Consider the following 19,492-nt stretch of genomic DNA (forward strand, 5'->3'; position numbering starts at 1 on the left):
TTAACCTGAAGCACCACTTTAGCTAATGGGGCCTCTTGCTGCCGCTGCGCTGCCGGAGCACTCATCCTGAAACAAAGTTCTTAACCTGAAGCTCTATTTCTGGGTTAGAGTAGTCTATAACCTGAAGCATATGTAACCCGAGGTACCTCTGCATGATTATTGCTCTGTGCCCTGGCGCATTTTGGTTATTGCTTTGAACTAAGCTCCTTTATATCTCTGTCTTTTGTAATGGGTGCCTTTACATGTTTGTAAGCCACCTTGAATCCCCACTTGGGGAGAAAGGTGGGGATATAAATGCATTGAATAAGAAGAGGAACTTTAATCCCTTCGCCTCAGGGGCGGAACCTTCCTTGCCCGGCTTCGCGAGGCAACCGGGGACGGTTTGCCGTTGCACACTTCGGCTTCCTCCGTCCGCCCGGCAAGATGGCGGCGCCCGTGATGAGATGCTGCTGGAGGACAGGTGAGAGCGGAGAAGTGGGGCGGCTGCTTTCTGTGTCCCCCCCCCCAGCCCCTCCTCGAAACATTTTAGGGCCGAGGGTCTCTTTTCCCGAGAGCCGGCTCCCATTGAGCTCGGCGCACGCGGGTTTTAGGTGACAGAGGCGTCCCCGCTTCCCGGTCCTGGAAAACGTGCTTTGTTTTTGAGTTGGTTTGGGGTTTTTTGTGTGTGCTCGGTCTACCTTTTGCGAGGTTTTAAGACGGAAGACGCCGTAGTTAGCAGAGTCCTCTGCTCCTCCACTTGTAAGCAAAACGCCAGAGAACTCAAATGGGATTTACTTCTAAGTAGACGTATATAGGATTGCACTGCCAGGGCTGCCAGAAAAGGCGGCAGAGAATCATTTATTTCCAGCAGTAAGGGCTTGGATTGCATTTATTTACAAATAAGCTGTAAACAGATAAGGACATTGGCAGGATTATTGAAACAACCTGCAGTTTTATAAGAGTATACAGTATGTTTCAAGCAGATGAACAAATGAGCAAATATCGTTGTAATTTGGATATGCAGGAAATACTTTCAAAAATAAAATTAAAGAACCACAGAAAGAGGGTTTTGAAATGTTTAAAATGATTGTAAAATTATTGAAATGTGCAAGATTGAAAATCGTTTTTTTAAAATGGAATGCATTTATTTATTTATTTTACTTGATCAGATTTATACACTGCTCGATTGTCAAACCAACCAACCAACCTCGAAGCGGTTTACAATAAGAGAAAACAAAAGAAAGGTTCGCCACACTGCTTTAAAGCATGCAAAAGTTTATGAAAGGCTTGTAGGGAAAGACGTGTGTGAGGATCAGTATAGTAATGGAATTTTCATTTCATTTCATTTATTAAATTTGCATACTGCTGATCACAAGGTGATTCACAACATAAAAATACGTAATGAGATGCTCTTTGTTTTGCTGGGATTTTTCTTCTTCTTCCAGAGCCAGGTTTTGGTTTCTCTTCCCTAAATTAATGGAATGTACTATTAAGGTGGGATGCGGGTTAAACCACAGAGCCTAGGACTTGCTGATCAGAGGTCGGTGGTTCGAATCCCCGCGATGGGGTGAGCTCACATTGCTCGGTTCCTTCTCCTGCTAACCTAGCAGTTTGAAAGCATGTCAAAGTGCAAGTTGATAAATAGGTACCTCTCCGGCGGGAAGGTAAACAGCGTTTCCGTGCACTGCTCTGGTTCGCCAGAAGTGGCTTAGTCATGCTGGCCACATGACCCGGAAGCTGTACGCCGGCTCCCTCGGCCAATAAAGCGAGATGAGCGCTGCAACCCCAGAGTCGGTCATGACTGAACCTAATGGTCAGGGGTCCCTTTACCTTTACTATTAAGGTACTGTAGTTTGTTCTTGAGAACCCTATGGCGGCATTATACCATATGACTGGTAGTGTTAATTGCTGCACACTGTGTTTAGTCACTTACCTAAAAGGACTAAAGTTGGTGAATCAATCATGATTTTTATATGTGGTGGCCCATAACTTGCATTGAACTTGGAAGGGTCCCACACCGGAACTCGGGCTGATAACTTTAGCATCAATAAGTTTCATTAAAATACGAACATGAGTTAGAATGGTGCATGAGTTAAATACCACACTTTACATGCCATATTCCTAATAGGTGTACTCAGTGTAACCACCCCTCAGGTAGTTGGGTTGAGCTCCCTAGTGCTAGAGTTACTTCTTTAACCTGGAAAACATCCCATATCATAGCACATTTTTTGCTTACTGATGGACCAACTCATTCTATCTAAGCAGCCAAATGGATTTTGATGACTGGAGTAAAAACAGTTATTCTCTAGATTCTAACATAACTCTCAATGAAATAATAAACCTTTTGGCTTTATAATTTCTGGCAGCAGACTGAATGCTCCTCTACACAAAAAGTTCCTTTCAGAAAGAAGACTAGGGAAGAATGTGTTCTAACTTAGCCTCAAACATGACATTTCGTTTTCTGTGTGGAGGCATGTTTTAATGGATGAACGTTCAGATATGTGAGCACCCATCTGCAGTCAGGAGCGGTGAAGACCAGAGAAATAAGTGAGAACTGTACCAGAAATCTCTCTAGTTGGAAGCATAAACCATTGATTTCAACAAATTTTACTTCCAAGTAAGGCTGTGTACATATTACCAGCTTAAAATGCAGTTAAAGGTAAAGGGACCCCTGACCGTTAGGTCCAGTTGTGGCCGACTCTGGGGTTGCGGCGCTCGTCTTGCTTTATTGGCCGAGGGAGCCGGCATACAGCTTCCGGGTCATGTGGCCAGCATGACTAAGTTGCTTCTGGCAAACCAGAGCAAAAAACGGAAACGCCATTTACCTTCCCATCGGAGCGGTACCTATTTATCTACTTGCACTTTGACGTGCTTTCGAACTGCGAGGTTGGCAGAAGCTGGGACCAAGCAACGGGAGCTCACCCCGTCGCGGGGATTCAAACCGCCGACCTTCTGATCGGCAAGTCCTAGGCTCTGTGGTTTAACCCACAGCGCCACCCGCGTCCCTAAACACAACTTAGACTCTTTTATCTCATAGTCCACAGTGTCAATCGTCATCATCCCCCAAATTGTGCTTTTCTTCACTAACTTGAATTCAGGAAGTAAGAACTTTTCTGTCCACAAAATGTTGGGTCAGTACTCTAAAGGAAAGCATAGTTCACTAGCTTTTTATAATCCTTAGGCTAAGAAACAATTAATTCTGATCGGCAAGTCCTAGGCTCTGTGGTTTAACCCACAGCGCCACCCGCGTCCCAAAATGCAGTTAGGTTGTTCTTTTTCTTAGTTTACTTCAGAGCTCATCAAAATGCAGCATATAGTAAGAAATGACTGGATAGATGCAGTATAAATATAAATTCTGACTAATATGTGTGCACTCCTTCCCAAACTAGTGGTGGAGAGAAGTACGTAGGCAGCTCAAGCGTGCTTGGTCTTGAACCTTACATAGGCCTTTTGGTGTCACATTTAATCTATACTGTACTTTTGTTTGGAACTGTTTTATTTGTTGTTATAATTGTGTAATTATATTGTTATAACCTGCAGTGGGATCTTACGGTGCAAGGAGGGTAAGAAAGCATATATCCTTGGAATCACTAAATGCAAAGGCCTATTAATGCCAGTTCTGTCACATAACTTCATTTGCAGCTTTGCTGATTCCCGGCTCTCATTAGCATGGTTTCTCTCCCCCCCGCCCCCCGTCTTTAAACAGTTTCAGCTCATTGTCCTAGCCGTATTTTCCCCAGAATTGGTCAGCATTCTGCAGTGCTTCCCAGTTTTGCCCATTTGCTGATTTCCAATAGACACTATGCTGCAAAGTAAGTAAATAACTTTTATTTCTTTTAAACTTACTAATAAAAGACAAGACACTTGAAATCAAAGTATAAATAGCAACATTGAATAGGTTCAGGCAAGCATGTCGCTGGTAGCTGAGTTCAGAAAGGCAGCCTGTTTCTGCGGCAGGACTCGGTTCCCAATATCTCCCCATACTTGTCATTTAATTTTTAAGAATTGTTTTCATATCTGTTCTTTTAATTGTTGTTTTGTTTGTACAGTGGTGCCTCGCAAGACGAAATTAATCTGTTCTGTGAGGCTCTTCGTATAGCGGTTTTTTTCGTCTTGCGAAGCAAGCCCATTGACAGCTTAGCTGATTAGCGCTATTAGCGGTTTAGCGGCTTTTAGCAATCAGCTGTTAAGCGGCTTATCAGCAGATCAGCTGATAAGCAGCTTAGCGGCTTAGGAAAAGGGGGGGGAAAGGGGAAAAAACCCACAGGAACTCGCAAGACATTTTCGTCTTGCGAAGCAAGCCCATAGGGAAATTCGTTTTGCGAAGCGCCTCCAAAACGGAAAACCCTTTCGTCTAGCGGGTTTTCCGTCTTGCGAGGCGTTCGTCTTGCGGGGCACCACTGTATCTTGGGGAAAGTTTAAAAATAAAGTATCCAAGGGGAAGGAAAAACAGTGAGTTCAAAACCTGGTAGGCAGTTTTCTAAAACAAAGCAGCCTCCATGGGCACCTTGAAATGTTTTGCCACAGATTGAGGCAGCTCTCCTGTTTTAGTTCCAACTTCCAGCCGCCAGAAACTTGTGTTTTTATGTATTGAGTGTATTGAGCTGGGCTGTTTCATTTATCACTTCCATTTCCTTAAAGAAAAGAGAAAAAACCCAGAAGGGATGCCAAAAAGAAGACCGCAGAATCAGAGCCCAAGAAAAAAAAGAACCCTTACACATTTCCCTTGCCAAGTGAGCCAAAGGACGATGTTTATTTGACGTGGTGCTATCAAAGGCCAGTTTATGAGGCAGAAGTTGCTTTAGAGATGCTGAAGACGTTTCAGCAACTGGACTTCACTTCCCCCAAGCAGCATGTATACATTGATATGACCCTGGACATGGCAATGGAGAAGAAGGTACGCTGGAAAAGGCTCATAGTTTGCAAGTATTAGTGGCCACTTTCCTTTATAACTGAAATTACAGTATTTCAGGGACTTTGAAAGTTAGTTTGTTTTTTAAAACATTCAGTGCAATTTTTCGAAGTTGTTCATTCAGACATGGTGCCTGAAGAAGGGCTTCCAAAATGTTTAGCTGAAATATCTTCCCTTGTATTTTATAAGCTTGCACTGAGTTGCGAGTTCTGCCCCTCTCTGCCCTGGGCCTTCATTCCACTGGGGAGACCTTTCTCTAAATTTGTGTCAATGCAATTATCGATGCAAAAATGCTAACGGAAGGAGAAGCAAAGACGAGGTGGAAACCTCTAGTCATCCAGGATATTTTCTGCAACACACTGCAGAATGTTTGGCTCGTGGTGATGATCTTTGAAGAGGATTATAGGAATATTTTAGGGGCTTCCTTCGGCTCATAGAAGCTAGTTGAACAGTTGACTATTGACTAACGTGTATTTTATGTATATTTTAAATAGTTTTTATAAACCTTAATGTTTCTGTGCGCGTGAAAAGTAATACAGAGCACATATCTGAATTTTGGATCAACTTGCCTTTGTCAACTAAGTAAATTTATTTTGCTGAATTCAATAATGTGAGGCTTTTCAATTTTGCTTTTTTGCTTTGGCACCTTTCAGAAACCTTTGGAACCATTCGTTGGCACGGTTCGTCTGCCTCACCATTTCACAGATGACATCCATAAGGTCGTAGTATTCACAGCGGTGAGTTACAGCATGTTGCTGCAATGCCTCCTTGAGCTTGTATGTATAGGTTAGTCAGACAAGTGTTTTGAGGCAGTGGCCTCGATGCCACTCTTGCAGAATCTAGCAGATATCTCACCGTTTTGGATACATCCAGAAGGTTTTCTAAATGTATATTTTATTCTCCAGGATGTGTGTTTGGTACAGTGTGTTCTAGATTATGATAAAAAAATTCATTCCAGTAGCACCTTAAAGACCAACTAAGTTAGTTCTTGGTATGAGCTTTCGTGTGCATGCACACTTCTTCAGATACACTGTGTATCTGAAGAAGTGTGCATGCACACGAAAGCTCATACCAAGAACTAACTTAGTTGGTCTTTAAGGTGCTACTGGAAGGAATTTTTTTATTTTGTTTTGACTATGGCAGACCAACACGGCTACCTATCTGTAACTAGATTATGATGTTCCTGAGAACACTTGAGCCAGAGCTTGATCTTGGAATGGGTGAAGTGATATCAGAGAATGTTCAAAGTACTTCACATCCATAACCCCTTAAAGGTAAAGGGACCCCTTGCCATTAGGTCCAGTTGTGACCGACTCTGGGCTTGCGGCACTCATCTCGCTTTATTGGCTGAGGGAGCCGGCGTACAGCTTCTGGGTCATGTGGCCAGCATGACTAAGCCGCTTCTGGCGAACCAGAGCAGCGCACGGAAATGCTGTTAACCTTCGCGCCGGAGCGGTACCTATTTATCTACTTGCACTTTGACATGCTTTTGAACTGCTAGGTTGGCAGGAGCAGGGACCGAGCAAAAGGAGCTCACCCTGTTGCGGGGATTCGAACCGCTGACATTCTGATCAGCAAGTCCTAGGCTCTGTGGTTTAACCCATAGTGCCACCCGCGTCCCAAAATGCAGTTAGGTTGTTCTTTTTCTTAGTTTACTTCAAAGCTCATCAAAATGCAGCATATAGTAAGAAATGACCGGATAGATGCAGTATAAATATAAATTCTGACTAATGTGTGTGCAGAAGGAAAACCACAGTCTGCTAGTGGACCTGTCAAATAGCCAGCAGATCATCCTGGTTTTGTTGGGTGCTGTGATTCCTGCAAAATATGCTCGATTAACTTGACCTTTGTCTGGCCATCCAAGGCACTTTTTAAAGCATTAATGCATGCTCAAGATTTCTAACTGGTTAGCTGATACCTCAAGAGATCATGGCCACGCCCATTGTGCCCATCCAACTTCTGGTGCGCTCATTGGGGTCACCCAGTCAAAACACACCTATAACTTGGCCAGAGGGGAGGGGGTCTGCATTTCCTACCTAGCAGCACCTTCACCTGCCTAAGAAAGCCTTGAAGAAATGCCAGCTGTATGGGAAAATAACTAGTGCTCCTATTGTCTTCATTCTGAAATTTCGTTTCCTTACAGGATGCAGAGCAAGCTGCTCTAGCAAGAGAAAATGGAGCTACATTTGCAGGAGGGACTGAATTAATCAAGCCGGTAATTAACAGATGGTGTTAATTAAGTACTGTGAGAAGACCTAAAGAAAAGTAGAAAGCATCTACGTAATCTGAAATCAGTTCTTTTAATCTTTCTCACTTTTGATCATTTGTTTCTTGTCTTGCGGGAGAATACTAGCACTGGGGAAACCCATTCAGATGGGCAGACTATAAATAAAATTATTATTATTATTAGTAGTAGTAGTAGTAGTAGTAGTAGTAGTAGTAGTTTTATTAGTATTAGTATTATTATTACAAGCAGCCGGGTTGCAGCCCTTCAAAAGAGTCCACTGCCAGAACCTACTGAGATACATGTACAGTGGTACCTCGGGTTAAGAACTTAATTCGTTCCAGAGGTCCATTCTTAACCTGAAACTGTTCTTAACCTGAGACACCACTTTAGCTAATGGGGCTTCCCGCTGCTGCTGCACTGCCGGAGCACGATTTCTGTTCTTATCCTGAAGCAAAGTTCTTAACCCAAGGTACTATTTTTGGGTTAGCAGAGTCTGTAACCTGAAGCGTCTGTAACCTGAAGCATATGTAACCTGAGGTACCACTGTATTATGTCACTTCCTGCTCCTTTTGGGGGGATCACATTCCCCCCCAGTATAGCTACCCTTGTCATTGTTTGTGGTGCCACTCAAGGCTGCTGAAATTCTGGAGGTACTAGGAAGGCAAACAGGATCCCACAACTTCAGAAGGTTAGAATCTAAAGTATATTTTCAGATTCCTTATAAGTGCAGAGATAAAGTGGCATCAGGGGTCTCCTGAAGTTGTTGCAGAACAGAATTTTAAAGTCTGTTATAAATTCCCTTAAAAAATGTACCTCTTCTGGGTTTTGTGTGTATGTGCATATGTTTCTTTTAAGGGATTCTGCCAACTGAAATGAAGATATAGTTGTAATTTTCTAATTATTGGCTCAAATTGATGCATGTATGCCAGGACGAGTTACCCAGTATTTGCCCAGACACTGAGGTCCACCTCCAAGGGCCTTTTGGTGGTTCCCGCGTTCTGAGGAGTGAAGTTAAAGGGAACCAAGCGGAGGACATACTCAGCAATGGCACCCACCCTGTGGAACGCCCTCCCAGCAGATATCAAGGAGATAAATAACTATACAACTTTTAGAAGATATCTTTTAGAAGCCCTGTATTAGGAAGTTGTTAATGCTTGACGTTTGTTTACCATGTTTTTATATGTTCTGGAAACGACCCAGAGCGGCTAGGGAAACCTCAGGCCAATGGGCAGAGTATTAATCATAAAATAATAATAATAATAAAACAATTATTAAACTGTGTTGTCAGCTGAATAGTTGCATCTCTCTGTTTCAGAGGTTAGATTAGAACAAATGATTCAGCATTTTGATTTCTTGGTTGGGTGTTTTTCCAGAATGAGGATGCCTCCTGCGAACCAAAAAAATAGAATTTAAAATATTTATATATACAGATTGTTTTAGCCTCTTTGGTTCATGCCAGAGTAGGACCTTGACATGCTACGATATTGTTATGTCTTGAAAATTATTATCCAGTTGTGCTGCAATTTGCACATGGAGAAACTTGCTGTCTTTGGATTTCAGCAAATGCTGTCCCTGGTTGGAGTGGGAATGTACTGTAATATTCCCTACAAGCTACACATTATGAGACAGAAAATAGAGGCTGTTCCACTTTACTTTTTTTTTTTTGGTCCTAGAACTGAGAGTGCACAAAGTAAATATTTGCCTCAGCTGCAGAATGATCATGAACATTGTGGTCATTTATGCAGAAGCAAAGAAAAAGCAGCCCTCCTGCTTTCAAATGAAAATAAATGCCCTTCTTTTTGCACTAGCATTGTCTAAGCATTATTGAAGCTTATATGTTAGATTGCCATCTTGGCAAATCATTAAATATTTGTCTCCAGCACGGGTTTGTTGCGTGTCTGATTAAGTAGACCAAACCCTTACTACTTTATGTATAAGAAACACGTTCTTGCTGCCGTTTGTAGCCGTTGAAAAAGTTATCGTCACCTTCTGAATGTTATGACTTCTGGCCTTGATGCTAAGCTTTGAACTTGAAGCGATATATTTGCATCATTGCTTTCATGGGAGGGGTAAGTGAATCCTCACTGGGAGATCATCTCATGAAGGACATTGGTATAGGAGCAGCAAAAAACAAGCAAGGAAATGTAGGTCTATCTAAGTCACAGCAGCTAAACAGAACTAGCATGGGAAAGGGCTGTTGTGCATGGCCTGGTGCTATCATTATCTTGTTTTAAAGAGGATGCAGCTCCCACATTTTCGTCCTTGTTACCTTTGTGCAAGGATGAGAAGCTTGTGGCCCATCCCACGTTGCTAGACCACAGCTCCCATCATCCCTGACTATTGCCCATGTTGGCTGGGGCTGGTGGAAGTTGAAATCCCCTGGAGGAGCACAGGTTCATCTCTTCTCCCCTCCGCTCCTTGCTCTTCTTAGGCCTAGCAAGGAAGTAAGGAGGCAAAGTGGGTGTTCGGTTTTTTATTACAGTGGTACCTCGGGTTAAGTACTTAATTCATTCTGGAGGTCCATTCTTAACCTGAAACTGCTCTTAACCTGAAGCACCACTTTAGCTAATGGGGCCTCCCGCTGCCGCCACACCGCCAGAGCACGATTTCTGTTCTCATCCTGAAGCAAAGTTCTTAACCCAAGGTAATATTTCTGGATAAGCGGAGTCCGTAACCTGAAGCGCATGTAACCTGAAGGAATGTAACCCGAGATACCACTGTATTTACTTTTGCTAGACTTAATTTCTAAAAGGGACATAAGCACAAATCATAATAATCTTTTCTTCTTCCCCGCCAGATTTTGGATGGTGAAATCAAGGCAGATTTTTATGTTGGCGTGCCGACGATGTCATCCAAGATTACTCCTCTAAGGGGGATGCTGAAGCAAAGGTTCCCAAGGACCAGAAATGGTGAGGGTCAAAATTTTAGTGAGCATGCTGTGTAAGGCTACAACACTGTAGACACTTACGTAGACCTTCCTTTCCAGTAATTATGTCTGGGGTTTTTCTGTAGGAAGTATTTTCAACATTCAACACATCCCATAAAGCAGGTGTGAAATCAGCTGCAGACACACCCGATGACGTTCCACAAGCCACATCGATAGGCTGATTTATTAGGCTACCTGTCAGCATGCTTTTTATTATGTTCTTACCATGTTTTTATCATTGATGTTCTGTAATGTGTTTAAGGTGGTACACTGCCCTGGGATATTTTGATAAAGGGCATTATACAAATTGTAACAGCGACAACAATCGGATATGCAGTTGTTGCACAGGAACCAGGCCAGGGGCAGGGAATCTGTGGCCCTCCAGAACTGCAACTCCCACCACTCCTAACCATGGGAGTTGTAGTTCGGCAAGATCTGGAAGCCTAAAGGCCTCGGCCTCCATTTGCTAAGCCTTTGAGGAGTCATGGGACTCTTCCTGCAAAAGGCTTAACACAGGAGACGTGGCGGGAACAGGGAATTTCCACTGCACTTGTGTGGAAACTCTGTGATTTAGTTGAATGCAACCCTAAGCCTTAATGGTGATTAGCTGCTGTAGCGTAAGGGTGCTGAGAGAATCCTGCAGAGCAAGGAGTGGTTGTAAAAGGGATCAAGGGCGCAGGATACCTCCCTTCCTCAGTGGAGCCCATGTCCTCTAGGGATCAGTCGAGAAGAAGTGGAGGTCAGCTGTTGGGCTGCATTTCAATATTTTGCAGATTATAAACATGAACGCCAGTTCCTCCCCCTGTTACCTAGATTGGGAACCTGCTCAACTTGCAAATGTTGGCCATAGCAAGGCTTTGCCGTGCAGACAGGATTCCTCACATTCTTTTACATTCCTCACATTCCTCACATTCGTTTCCGAGCACAATTCAAAGTGTTGGTGCTGACCTTTAAAGCCCTAAATGGCCTCGGTCCAGTATACCTGAAGGAGCGTCTCCACCCCCATCGTTCTGTCCGGACGCTGAGGTCCAGCGCCAAGGGCCTTCTGGCGGTTCCCTCATTGCGAGAAGCAAAGCTACAGGGAACCAGGCAGAGGGCCTTCTCGGTAGTGGCGCCCGCCCTGTGGAACGCCCTTCCAGCAGATGTCAAAGCGATAAACAACTACCTGACATTCAGAAGACATCTTAAGGCAGCCCTGTTCAGGGAAGTTTTTAACGTGTGATATTTTAGTGTATTTTTGGTTTCTATGGAAGCCACCCAGAGTGGCTGGGGAGGCCCAGCCAGATGGGCGGGGTATAAATAATAAATTATTATTATTATTATTATTATTATTATTATTATTATTATTTATTTAGCACCAGGGAATGATACTCTAAGGGCCATGGGTGGTGCTGTGGGTTAAACCACAGAGCCTAGGACTTGCCGATCAGAAGGTCGGTGGTTCGAATCCCCACAATGGGGTGAGCTCCCGTTGCTCGGTCCCTGCTCCTGCCAACCTAGCAGTTCGAAAGCATGTCATAGTGCAAGTAGATAAATAGGTACTGCTCTGGTGGGAAGGTAAATGGCGCTCCCGTGCGCTGCTCTGGTTCGCCAGAAGCGGCTTAGTCATGCTGCCACATGACCTGGAAGCTGTACGCCGGCTCCCTCGGCCAATAAAGCGAGATGAGCGCCGCAACCCCAAAGTCAGCCACGACTGGACCTAATGGTCAGGGGTCGCTTTACCTTTGCTAATGATACTCTGCACACATGTCCCCACTGTGGCGTGTGACGCACTTCTGGGCCTCACCAAAGAACGCCTGTTGACACACAGCTCTGTTTGTCCTGCAGTATTTGTCTTGACATCTCCCTCCACCTCTTTCCCCACTTTGAATCAGGTTCTCTCAGTTACGACATTCTCCAGATGCTCGAGTTCTTTAAAGTGTGCCACGAATACGAAGTAGAGAACGGTAACCTCATCCACACTCCCATCGGAATGGTAAGTTTCACAAGGGATTTTGGCAACCTGTCCGGCCGAATTCAAGCTGTTGTTAATCATTTACCGAAAGTATGCACAGGTACACAGCTTTCGTTCTTCGTTGCTCCGTTGCATTTCAGGAACACTTCGAAATGGGTCATCCCACAGGACAGTCAGTTAGGGGGAAAAGTCTGCAAATCATTACCCTCTGCTAACGTAAGAGGTTTCCTTTCTGAATACACCAGAAAGCAAGGTTTACACCACGTTGGCAAGGAGCAGCCCCTTAATAATATACATTATTAGCCTGCCCTATCCTAAAAGCCCAGGGTCGGAGCAAGCTGTATACTGAATAGGTCAGTATTTCTCAGATTATGGGATAGTCCCCTGGGCAGCGGGGGGTGGTGACTCAGTTATCTGAGTGGATTTGCCTCTGTAAAACATACTGTACAAAATGGCATTGAAATGCAGTGTCGAGGTGACATTCAGCAACGGCCTAGTTGTAATACCTGGCAGAAAACCATGTGTTCTAAAAATCGGATTGTCACGTAGTTAAATAAATCTTATGACTTTAATCATATGCCTTCTAATTTAATAAAGCTACGCATGAATAAAAAGCAATTCTGGAGCAAGACGCATACAGTGGTACCTCGGGTTAAGTATTTAATTCGTTCCGGAGGTCCGTTCTTAACCTGAAACTGTTCTTAACCTGAAGCACCACTTTAGCTAATGGGGCCTCCTGCTACCACTGCGCCGCCGGAGCATGATTTCTGTTCTCATCCTGAAGCAAAGTTCTTAACCTGAAGCACTATTTCTGGGTTAGCAGAGTCTGTAACCTGAAGCGTATGTAACTTGAAGCGTATGTAACCTGAGGTACCACTGTACTTCGTTTGACAGTGTACTGGTGCTTTGTGGCCCGTAAGCTTAGAAGAGGCACTTCCACTCACAGGAAGACAGAGTCAGCTGCTTGCGTTTCAAAAATACGTTCTGTATATTAAAAACTATTTTGTGTTCAGATCTACTTGGCCACCTGTGGATCTGGTGAATGCCAGAAATATACAGTCATGCCTCATGTTTTGTCCGCTTCAGGTTACGTGTTTTCGTGTTGTGTCCTGCGGCAACCCGGAAGTACCGGAAACGGTTACTTCCGGGTTTTGCTGCTTGCACATGCGCAGAAGTGCTAAATCATGCTGTGCTCATGCGCAGTCACAGTGCTTAGGCTTGCGTTAGTTCTATGTTGCGGATGGGCCTCCGGAACAGATCCTGTCCGTAACATGAGGTTCCACTGTAGTTGGAACTATATGGCAAAGTCTTCAGAGTTTCCAAGACGAGATTGTCAGTGTGGCCACGTATGTGAGTCTGAAATAAGGGAAGAGAGAGAGCTGCTCTCCCTATTTGCTGCTTCTCAGTGGCCTAGGGCACAGGGGAACTCTCCTATGTGCCTACCGGAAAGCATATTTTTTGTAGAAATATTTATTTAGTAGCTGGGATAGGATGACGTACCTCCCATTTAATCCCTAAAGGCACTCCACTGTCAGAGGCTTTGAATACCAGTTGCTGTGAATCACCAGTGGGAAAAGGCTCCTGCTTTCGGGTTTCTCATAGGCATCAAATTGGCCACTGTGTGAATGGGATGCTGGACTAGGTAGGTCTTTTCCCAATCCAGCAGAGCTCTTTTTACGCTCTTGGTCTCCCCTCACCCTTCCTCTGCATCAGTGTTTCCCAAACTTGGGTCTCCAGCTGTTTTTTTTGAACTACAGTTCAAATCATCCCTGACCACTGGTCCTGCTAGCTAGAAATGATGGGAGTTGTAGTCCAAAAAAACAGCTGTGGATACCCAAATTTGGGAAGCCCTTCTCTACATTGGGAAAGTCTTCTGTACTAAATCAGCCTTACAACCTGTGACCTTTTCAAGTGTCTTTGTGGGTTTTTGTGTTTTCCATGTTGCAAACCACCCTGCAAAGTCTCCCAGGGCCAATTCAGACTGCCAGCCTCACCCTCTTCCTGAACAATACTGCCCCAATATTTGTGTAGGATAGGTGTGGGGGACTACAACCCTAGTCATTCCAGGCCATTGGCTACATGCTTGCTGGGGCTGATGGGAGATGCAGTTCATCAAAACCTGGAGGGCTGGTGGTTTCGGCACCTCTGATGCTCGAAGTCAGTCCTCAGCCCTTTGTTGATGAGATGCTATGGAATGTTCACAAACAGTTTTGCTTGCAGATGAGAATTTTACAATCCGTGGCTGATCTTTGTGCAGTATGTAATTTTCTCTGAATCCGTATTTAAACTAAGACTGATAGATTGATTTACTTCGGACCACAGCTTCTGTCTGACCAGTTTGCCTTCCTGTCTTCACCTTTACTCCCAAGGAGATGATGTTTTCCCTAGGCTCCCAGGCTGCTTGTTGCATATTAAACCTTACAGATTTGATTTTATCTGAGGACTTACAATCCCATTAGCAGGCTGCCTAAGCAGGGGGTATATACACCTATTTTACAGTGGTTGAGTTGGAGTACAAATATATCTTTTTTTTCCACAGCAGAATATCTTTAAGCTAATGACGCTAATGGCATTTATGGCACTTTGCATCTTTAATAGAGAGGAAAATGTCCCCCCCCCCTTTTATTAAAAAACAAAAGCCCAGAACTCTGATTAAATATTTACCCCAGCCGCTGCAGTTTTTATTAATCCGGGAGCGTTTAATGTTTTCTGCTTCATTAATTTTGCATTAACTTCTTTCAGCTGGATATGCCTAATGATCAGATAGTTGCCAATCTGGATGCGGTTATTAAAGACGTTTGTAAATACAAACCTTTGAGCTATGGTAAGCTGCTCTTCTCTTTTAGTCCCTTAATTGACACTAAAAGCTAATTATATTACACAGATGAATAAAGGGAGCACCTTTCTACCATCGAGGAGGGGAAATTACTTTATTATTATTTTTTTAAAAACCCACACAGACAAGCCCAGCAATAAGGAACACTTAACAGGCAGCGCTATGTCAAGAGAGATGTACTTAAAGGATATCATTAACAGTAGTAAGCCTGCTTCTTTCCGTTCAGAGGGAAGCTTTTGGAAGCTATTTTCTCATCCTCTTGGAATGGTGTGTCACGTTTTCCTGGCTCCAGCCTAATCCTGGCAGCTTTTGAAACGTCAAGCACCATCTTTTTGCAGATTCCTATGGAATCCCAGTGCAAATTTTGATATTGGTCTCTTTTTTAAAAAAAGAACGAATTATTATCTGAAAATTTTAAGGTGGGGTATGTCCCTAAATTTGCAAGTGCTGATATATATTCAGTCTCTGTACGGGACAGCTGCGTATTCCTGCAACGATCCTCAGAGTCCCTTCCAACTCATCTATGATTTAAGCAGTTTGGTTTTGCCTTAGGGAAGTCCTTTTCAAAATAGATGGTGTTGGCAGTTAAGGACATACACTTTAGGCTGGAATCCCCAGTCCCAACCTCAGCTTGGCTATGAATTTAGAGGGGGTTGCCCTTGCACACACCTGCAATATGGGACTTTAAAGTCACTGTACTGGATGAAACGAGAAACACTGTATAAATGCTAATTGGACGGTTGTCATTCAGCCCTTGCACCCTCAACACTGCCTGTAATGACTAAAGCTGCAACCTCCACTTGGCTGCCTTAGCAAATATCTTCTCATTGGCCTCGTGTGAGAAAGCTGGGTGGTCCTGGGGCCCAGTAGCATCTCTAAAAATTTCAACCAGCATAGCCTTTGATCCAGTTCAGAGGGAGCAACCAACCAGGGGGCATTGATCTGTCCAGGAATCCGCTGGAGCCTGGTGTCCTCTTCCCGCTTGCATGCAAAGGAAAGAGATTTAAAGCTTCTGTTCGTGTTTTAGAAGAAATGACAATTATTATTATTTTGTTCATCTGAACTTGGCAAACGTTGGTTTTTTCAAACCATGGTGCATCAAGGGAGGGTGGTTTGGTATCCTGGCCTGTTAAGAAACTGTGGTTTGAACAAACCACTATTTTTGCCGGGTTCAGACATGACAACAAACAGTTTATTCTAAAATATGAACAGTTATGTCTCCTCCTGCCGTGCACGGAGAAGGAGGGTGCAAGCTCCGAGCTCATGCACTAACAAAACCCATGGTTGGGTGTGACATTTATACGGGGCCTCTATACTCCATTGTCCTTGATATTTCTGCCTGCTGTTCCTTTGCCCTTCTCCAGGTAGTACAGGATAGGCACCAAGAATAAAGATAAACCAGGCAGGGACTGGCAGCCATTCTATTCTCTGCCCTACACCTCCTTGAGTAGAAGTCACATAATAAACATTAACATGTGGGTGGTGCTGTGGTTTAAACCACAGAGCCTAGGACTTGCTGATCAGAAGGTCAGTGGTTCGAATCCCCGCGACGGGGTGAACTCCCGTTGCTCGGTCCCTGCTCCTGCCAATCTAGCAGTTCGAAAGCACGTCAAGTAGATAAATAGGTACCACTCCGGCGGGAAGGTAAACGGCGTTTCCGAGCGCTGCTCTGGTTCGCCAGAAGCGGCTTAGTCATGCTTTTCACATGACCCGGAAGCTGTATGCCAGCTCCCTCGGGCAATAAAGCGAGATGAGCGCCACAACCCCAGAGTCGGCCACAACTGGACCTAATGGTCAGGGGTCCCTTTACCTTTTAAAGAGTGCTCAGAGCACTCCACGCACATTATCTCAGGGATATTTGCAATTGTTGGATCAATCCATCAACCTCTGATGGATGATTTAGAAGGATTGGGTCTGGCATCACTTTTACTGCCTGTGTGTGCCAGGATCTATCCTCAGCAGAGTTGCATCTCAGTGCATCTCCTTCCTTGGAAGCATCTTCGGGGTTGAAGGTACACAAAGTAGGCAATAAACACTCATGGACATCATAAAGATTCAGTCGAGTATAGAGGTTTACTTGACAGGCATTGAAGCATATTGGTAGCAAATATATACAGACATTCACCTCTGCCGTGGTCAGAGTCTAACAAAAGTCCAAGACCCACTCTCTCTGCTTCTCTCACTGCAAGCAAGAGATTCACAACAAGTTACACAGAACCGTTGTTATCAGTGCTTCCTGTCACACTGCGCATTTCCAAAGAACAGTCCTCGCAGAAAAAGTCCTTGCATAGACAAAACAATCTCGGCCTTCTGCTGCTTCTTGAAACTTATCCTCTGTTCCTCTCTGTTTCTGGAACAAATGATTCTCTCTCACACAGAGAGAGAATATCCAACAGCAATAACGTTGAAAGGCCGGTGAGAATTTCTCCCCCCATATTGCAGCTCAGGGGTAATAATAATAATAATAATAATAATAATAAATTATTTATTTATTATTTATACCCCGCCTATCTGGCTGGGTTTCCCCAGCCACTCTGGGCAGCTTCCAACACAATATTAAAATAAAGTAACGCATCAAACATTAAAAGCTTCCCTAAACAGACATGCCTTCAGATGTCATCTAAAAATCTGGTAGTTGTTCTTCTCTTTGACATCTGGTGGGAGGGTGTTCCACAGGGCGGGCGCCACTACCGAGAAGGCCCTCTGCCTGGTTCCCTGTAACTTGGCTTCTCTCAGTGAGGGAACCGCCAGAAGGCCCTCGGTGCTGGACCTTTTTCATCCTGAGGGCTACATTCAAGGTGTGCCAGACTTCAAGAGCTGTATGCCATTAACTTGGTGGGGGCAGAAGGTGGGGGGGAGGAATAGAGAGATGCAAGAGGTTGCAGCCCTGAAAATAGCTGGTGTGGGGGGGGGGAGAAGCCTATCAACTCCCATCAGTCAGAGATCCTTGGTGTAACAGGGCCTTTTGGTGGGTGGGTGGGTATAATCCCATCCTCACCGTTATTGTGGGTGCACCTCCCCATGCAAGTTAATGGTAAGCACAATCTCTCCCATTAATTTGCATGGGGAGTGTGGAAGAGGCTTTCCTCCCAACCTGCTATGGGGAGGAAATTGTGGGCTGGCAGGCCACTTTGAAAGGCTTTTGTGGGCCCCATCTTGTTCTCATGTTCACCCTGCCTCAGAGGTTAGCTACCCCTGTTGCAGATGGAAAATTTGAGCAAGTTACTCTCCTTTTCAGACTGCTGATCACTGCGCCCCAACACAAATGTGTTTTTAATCCATTTTCAGTGCCCCATAGAAATTGTGTCTCCTGTTGCTGCTTCCCTTTTTCTCTTGAGCTAAGCTTTGAAATTGTGGGGCTTTCCAGCTCACACTCTTAAGCTGCTCCACAACACCAGCTCAACAACCAATGCCACTAGATACAGTAAATAACCGTGTTTACAGAAGTAATGGAGATTGCCACATTCACAATCCCAGCATGAAAGCAGGGTCTTCTCTTGTCGCCAGATGTGGAGGTGAAAGAGCTCAATCTATCAGATATCAATTCGGTTGACGGCAGCAAACTTTTATTTTTACACATTTCATTACAGCATTTAGGTCAAAGCTAAGTTTCTCAGCCCAAGCTGAGAACAGATACATGACGTCCATTTTCCATAGGCAAGTTTAGTACATTCCTAAATCTCTCACACTGAAATTTAAGAGCCTTAAAAGTGCTTTACTTTTGGCTAGGCCTGACCCTGTACTATTTTCTACAACACTTTTAATAACTTGAGGACAGTGTGATCAGTGTTCTAGATCTCGCAGCGCATGCTGCTTGGCTTGTCAGCAAGAGCACCAAAGTGATAAGCTGGATTTTTCCTCCCCCTTTTCTTTTTTTTTCTAGGCCCGTTTGTGACACACTTGAGCATTTGCAGTTCAACAAGCGAAAGCTTGGATTTAAAAGTCGAGCGCTTTCTCCCCAAAAGAACTGTGAAGGAGAAAGTGGAAGAGAAGGTGAAAGACGATGAGAGTGATGATGACGAAGAAGAAGAAAGGCAGAAGTCCAGCTAACTTGAGTGTTGCACACATGTCTTTATCCTTCTCTCTGTACAAAACCCTTTTACGGAAGCAACTCTGTGACAGCGTCCTAATCTACAAGACCTCCCAGCTGTTCTCCCGTCAGGGCATAAGGAATTGGCAATAAGATGTATTTTAAAAGTTTTTGTTGAGAGTCCAACCCGATATTTGGGGAGCCAATTGTTTTATGAAAATGTCTTGCATAGCAGCACCTCTCTCAGTTCATATGAGGAGTTGTACTGCCCTATTGCCTTTGACTATAAATGAACAGTCATTGTTCAATTTGTGTGTGTGTGTGTGTGTGTGTGTGTGTGTGTGTGTGTGTGTATGTCTTTGGAGGAGATTTACAGAAGCCGTTGTGGATTCTGATTTGATCCCTGAATGCCCTGCTCTTCTTTAGGACATCCAAATGTTAGAGGGTATGGAGTTATGTGACCCCCAAGCCAAGGAATGTAAAATCACTCCTTTCCCTTGTTACTCCAGTCATTTGTGTAATCAACATAAGAATTGATTGCATCATTCCAAATACATGTTTGTTTGTTTTTAAAAACCCCCACTAGATTCTTCCGTAGTGGCCTCATCAGTTGGTCTGTATTTTTGTT

The 19,492-nt window shown here is 44.2% G+C and overlaps 1 protein-coding gene across 1 annotated transcript; it reads left to right on the top strand.

Moving 5' to 3' along the window:
• Positions 1-345: 345 nt before the first annotated feature.
• MRPL1 (mitochondrial ribosomal protein L1) lies at positions 346-19,172 on the top strand. The gene is made up of 9 exons (XM_079991076.1): positions 346-460; positions 3,686-3,791; positions 4,621-4,876; positions 5,545-5,628; positions 7,035-7,106; positions 9,916-10,027; positions 11,919-12,019; positions 14,741-14,822; positions 18,718-19,172. The coding sequence occupies exons 1-9, from the start codon at positions 424-426 to the stop codon at positions 18,882-18,884; spliced, it is 1,017 nt and encodes a 338-aa protein (XP_079847202.1). The 5' UTR covers positions 346-423; the 3' UTR covers positions 18,885-19,172.
• Positions 19,173-19,492: the final 320 nt, after the last annotated feature.

This window comes from Podarcis cretensis (assembly GCF_951804945.1).
Source record: "Podarcis cretensis genome assembly, chromosome: 9".
Lineage (NCBI taxonomy): Eukaryota > Metazoa > Chordata > Lepidosauria > Squamata > Lacertidae > Podarcis > Podarcis cretensis.

What these genes read in the sequence shown, in the direction of transcription:
- MRPL1 (XM_079991076.1), top strand. Translation starts at nt 424, where the DNA reads ATGGCGGCGCCCGTGATGAGATGCTGCTGGAGGACAG. An exon ending in GTTCCCAAGGACCAGAAATG is followed by an intron (nt 10,028 to 11,918) that starts GTGAGGGTCAAA and finishes ACTTTGAATCAG; the next exon opens with GTTCTCTCAGTTACGACATT. An exon ending in TCCACACTCCCATCGGAATG is followed by an intron (nt 12,020 to 14,740) that starts GTAAGTTTCACA and finishes AACTTCTTTCAG; the next exon opens with CTGGATATGCCTAATGATCA.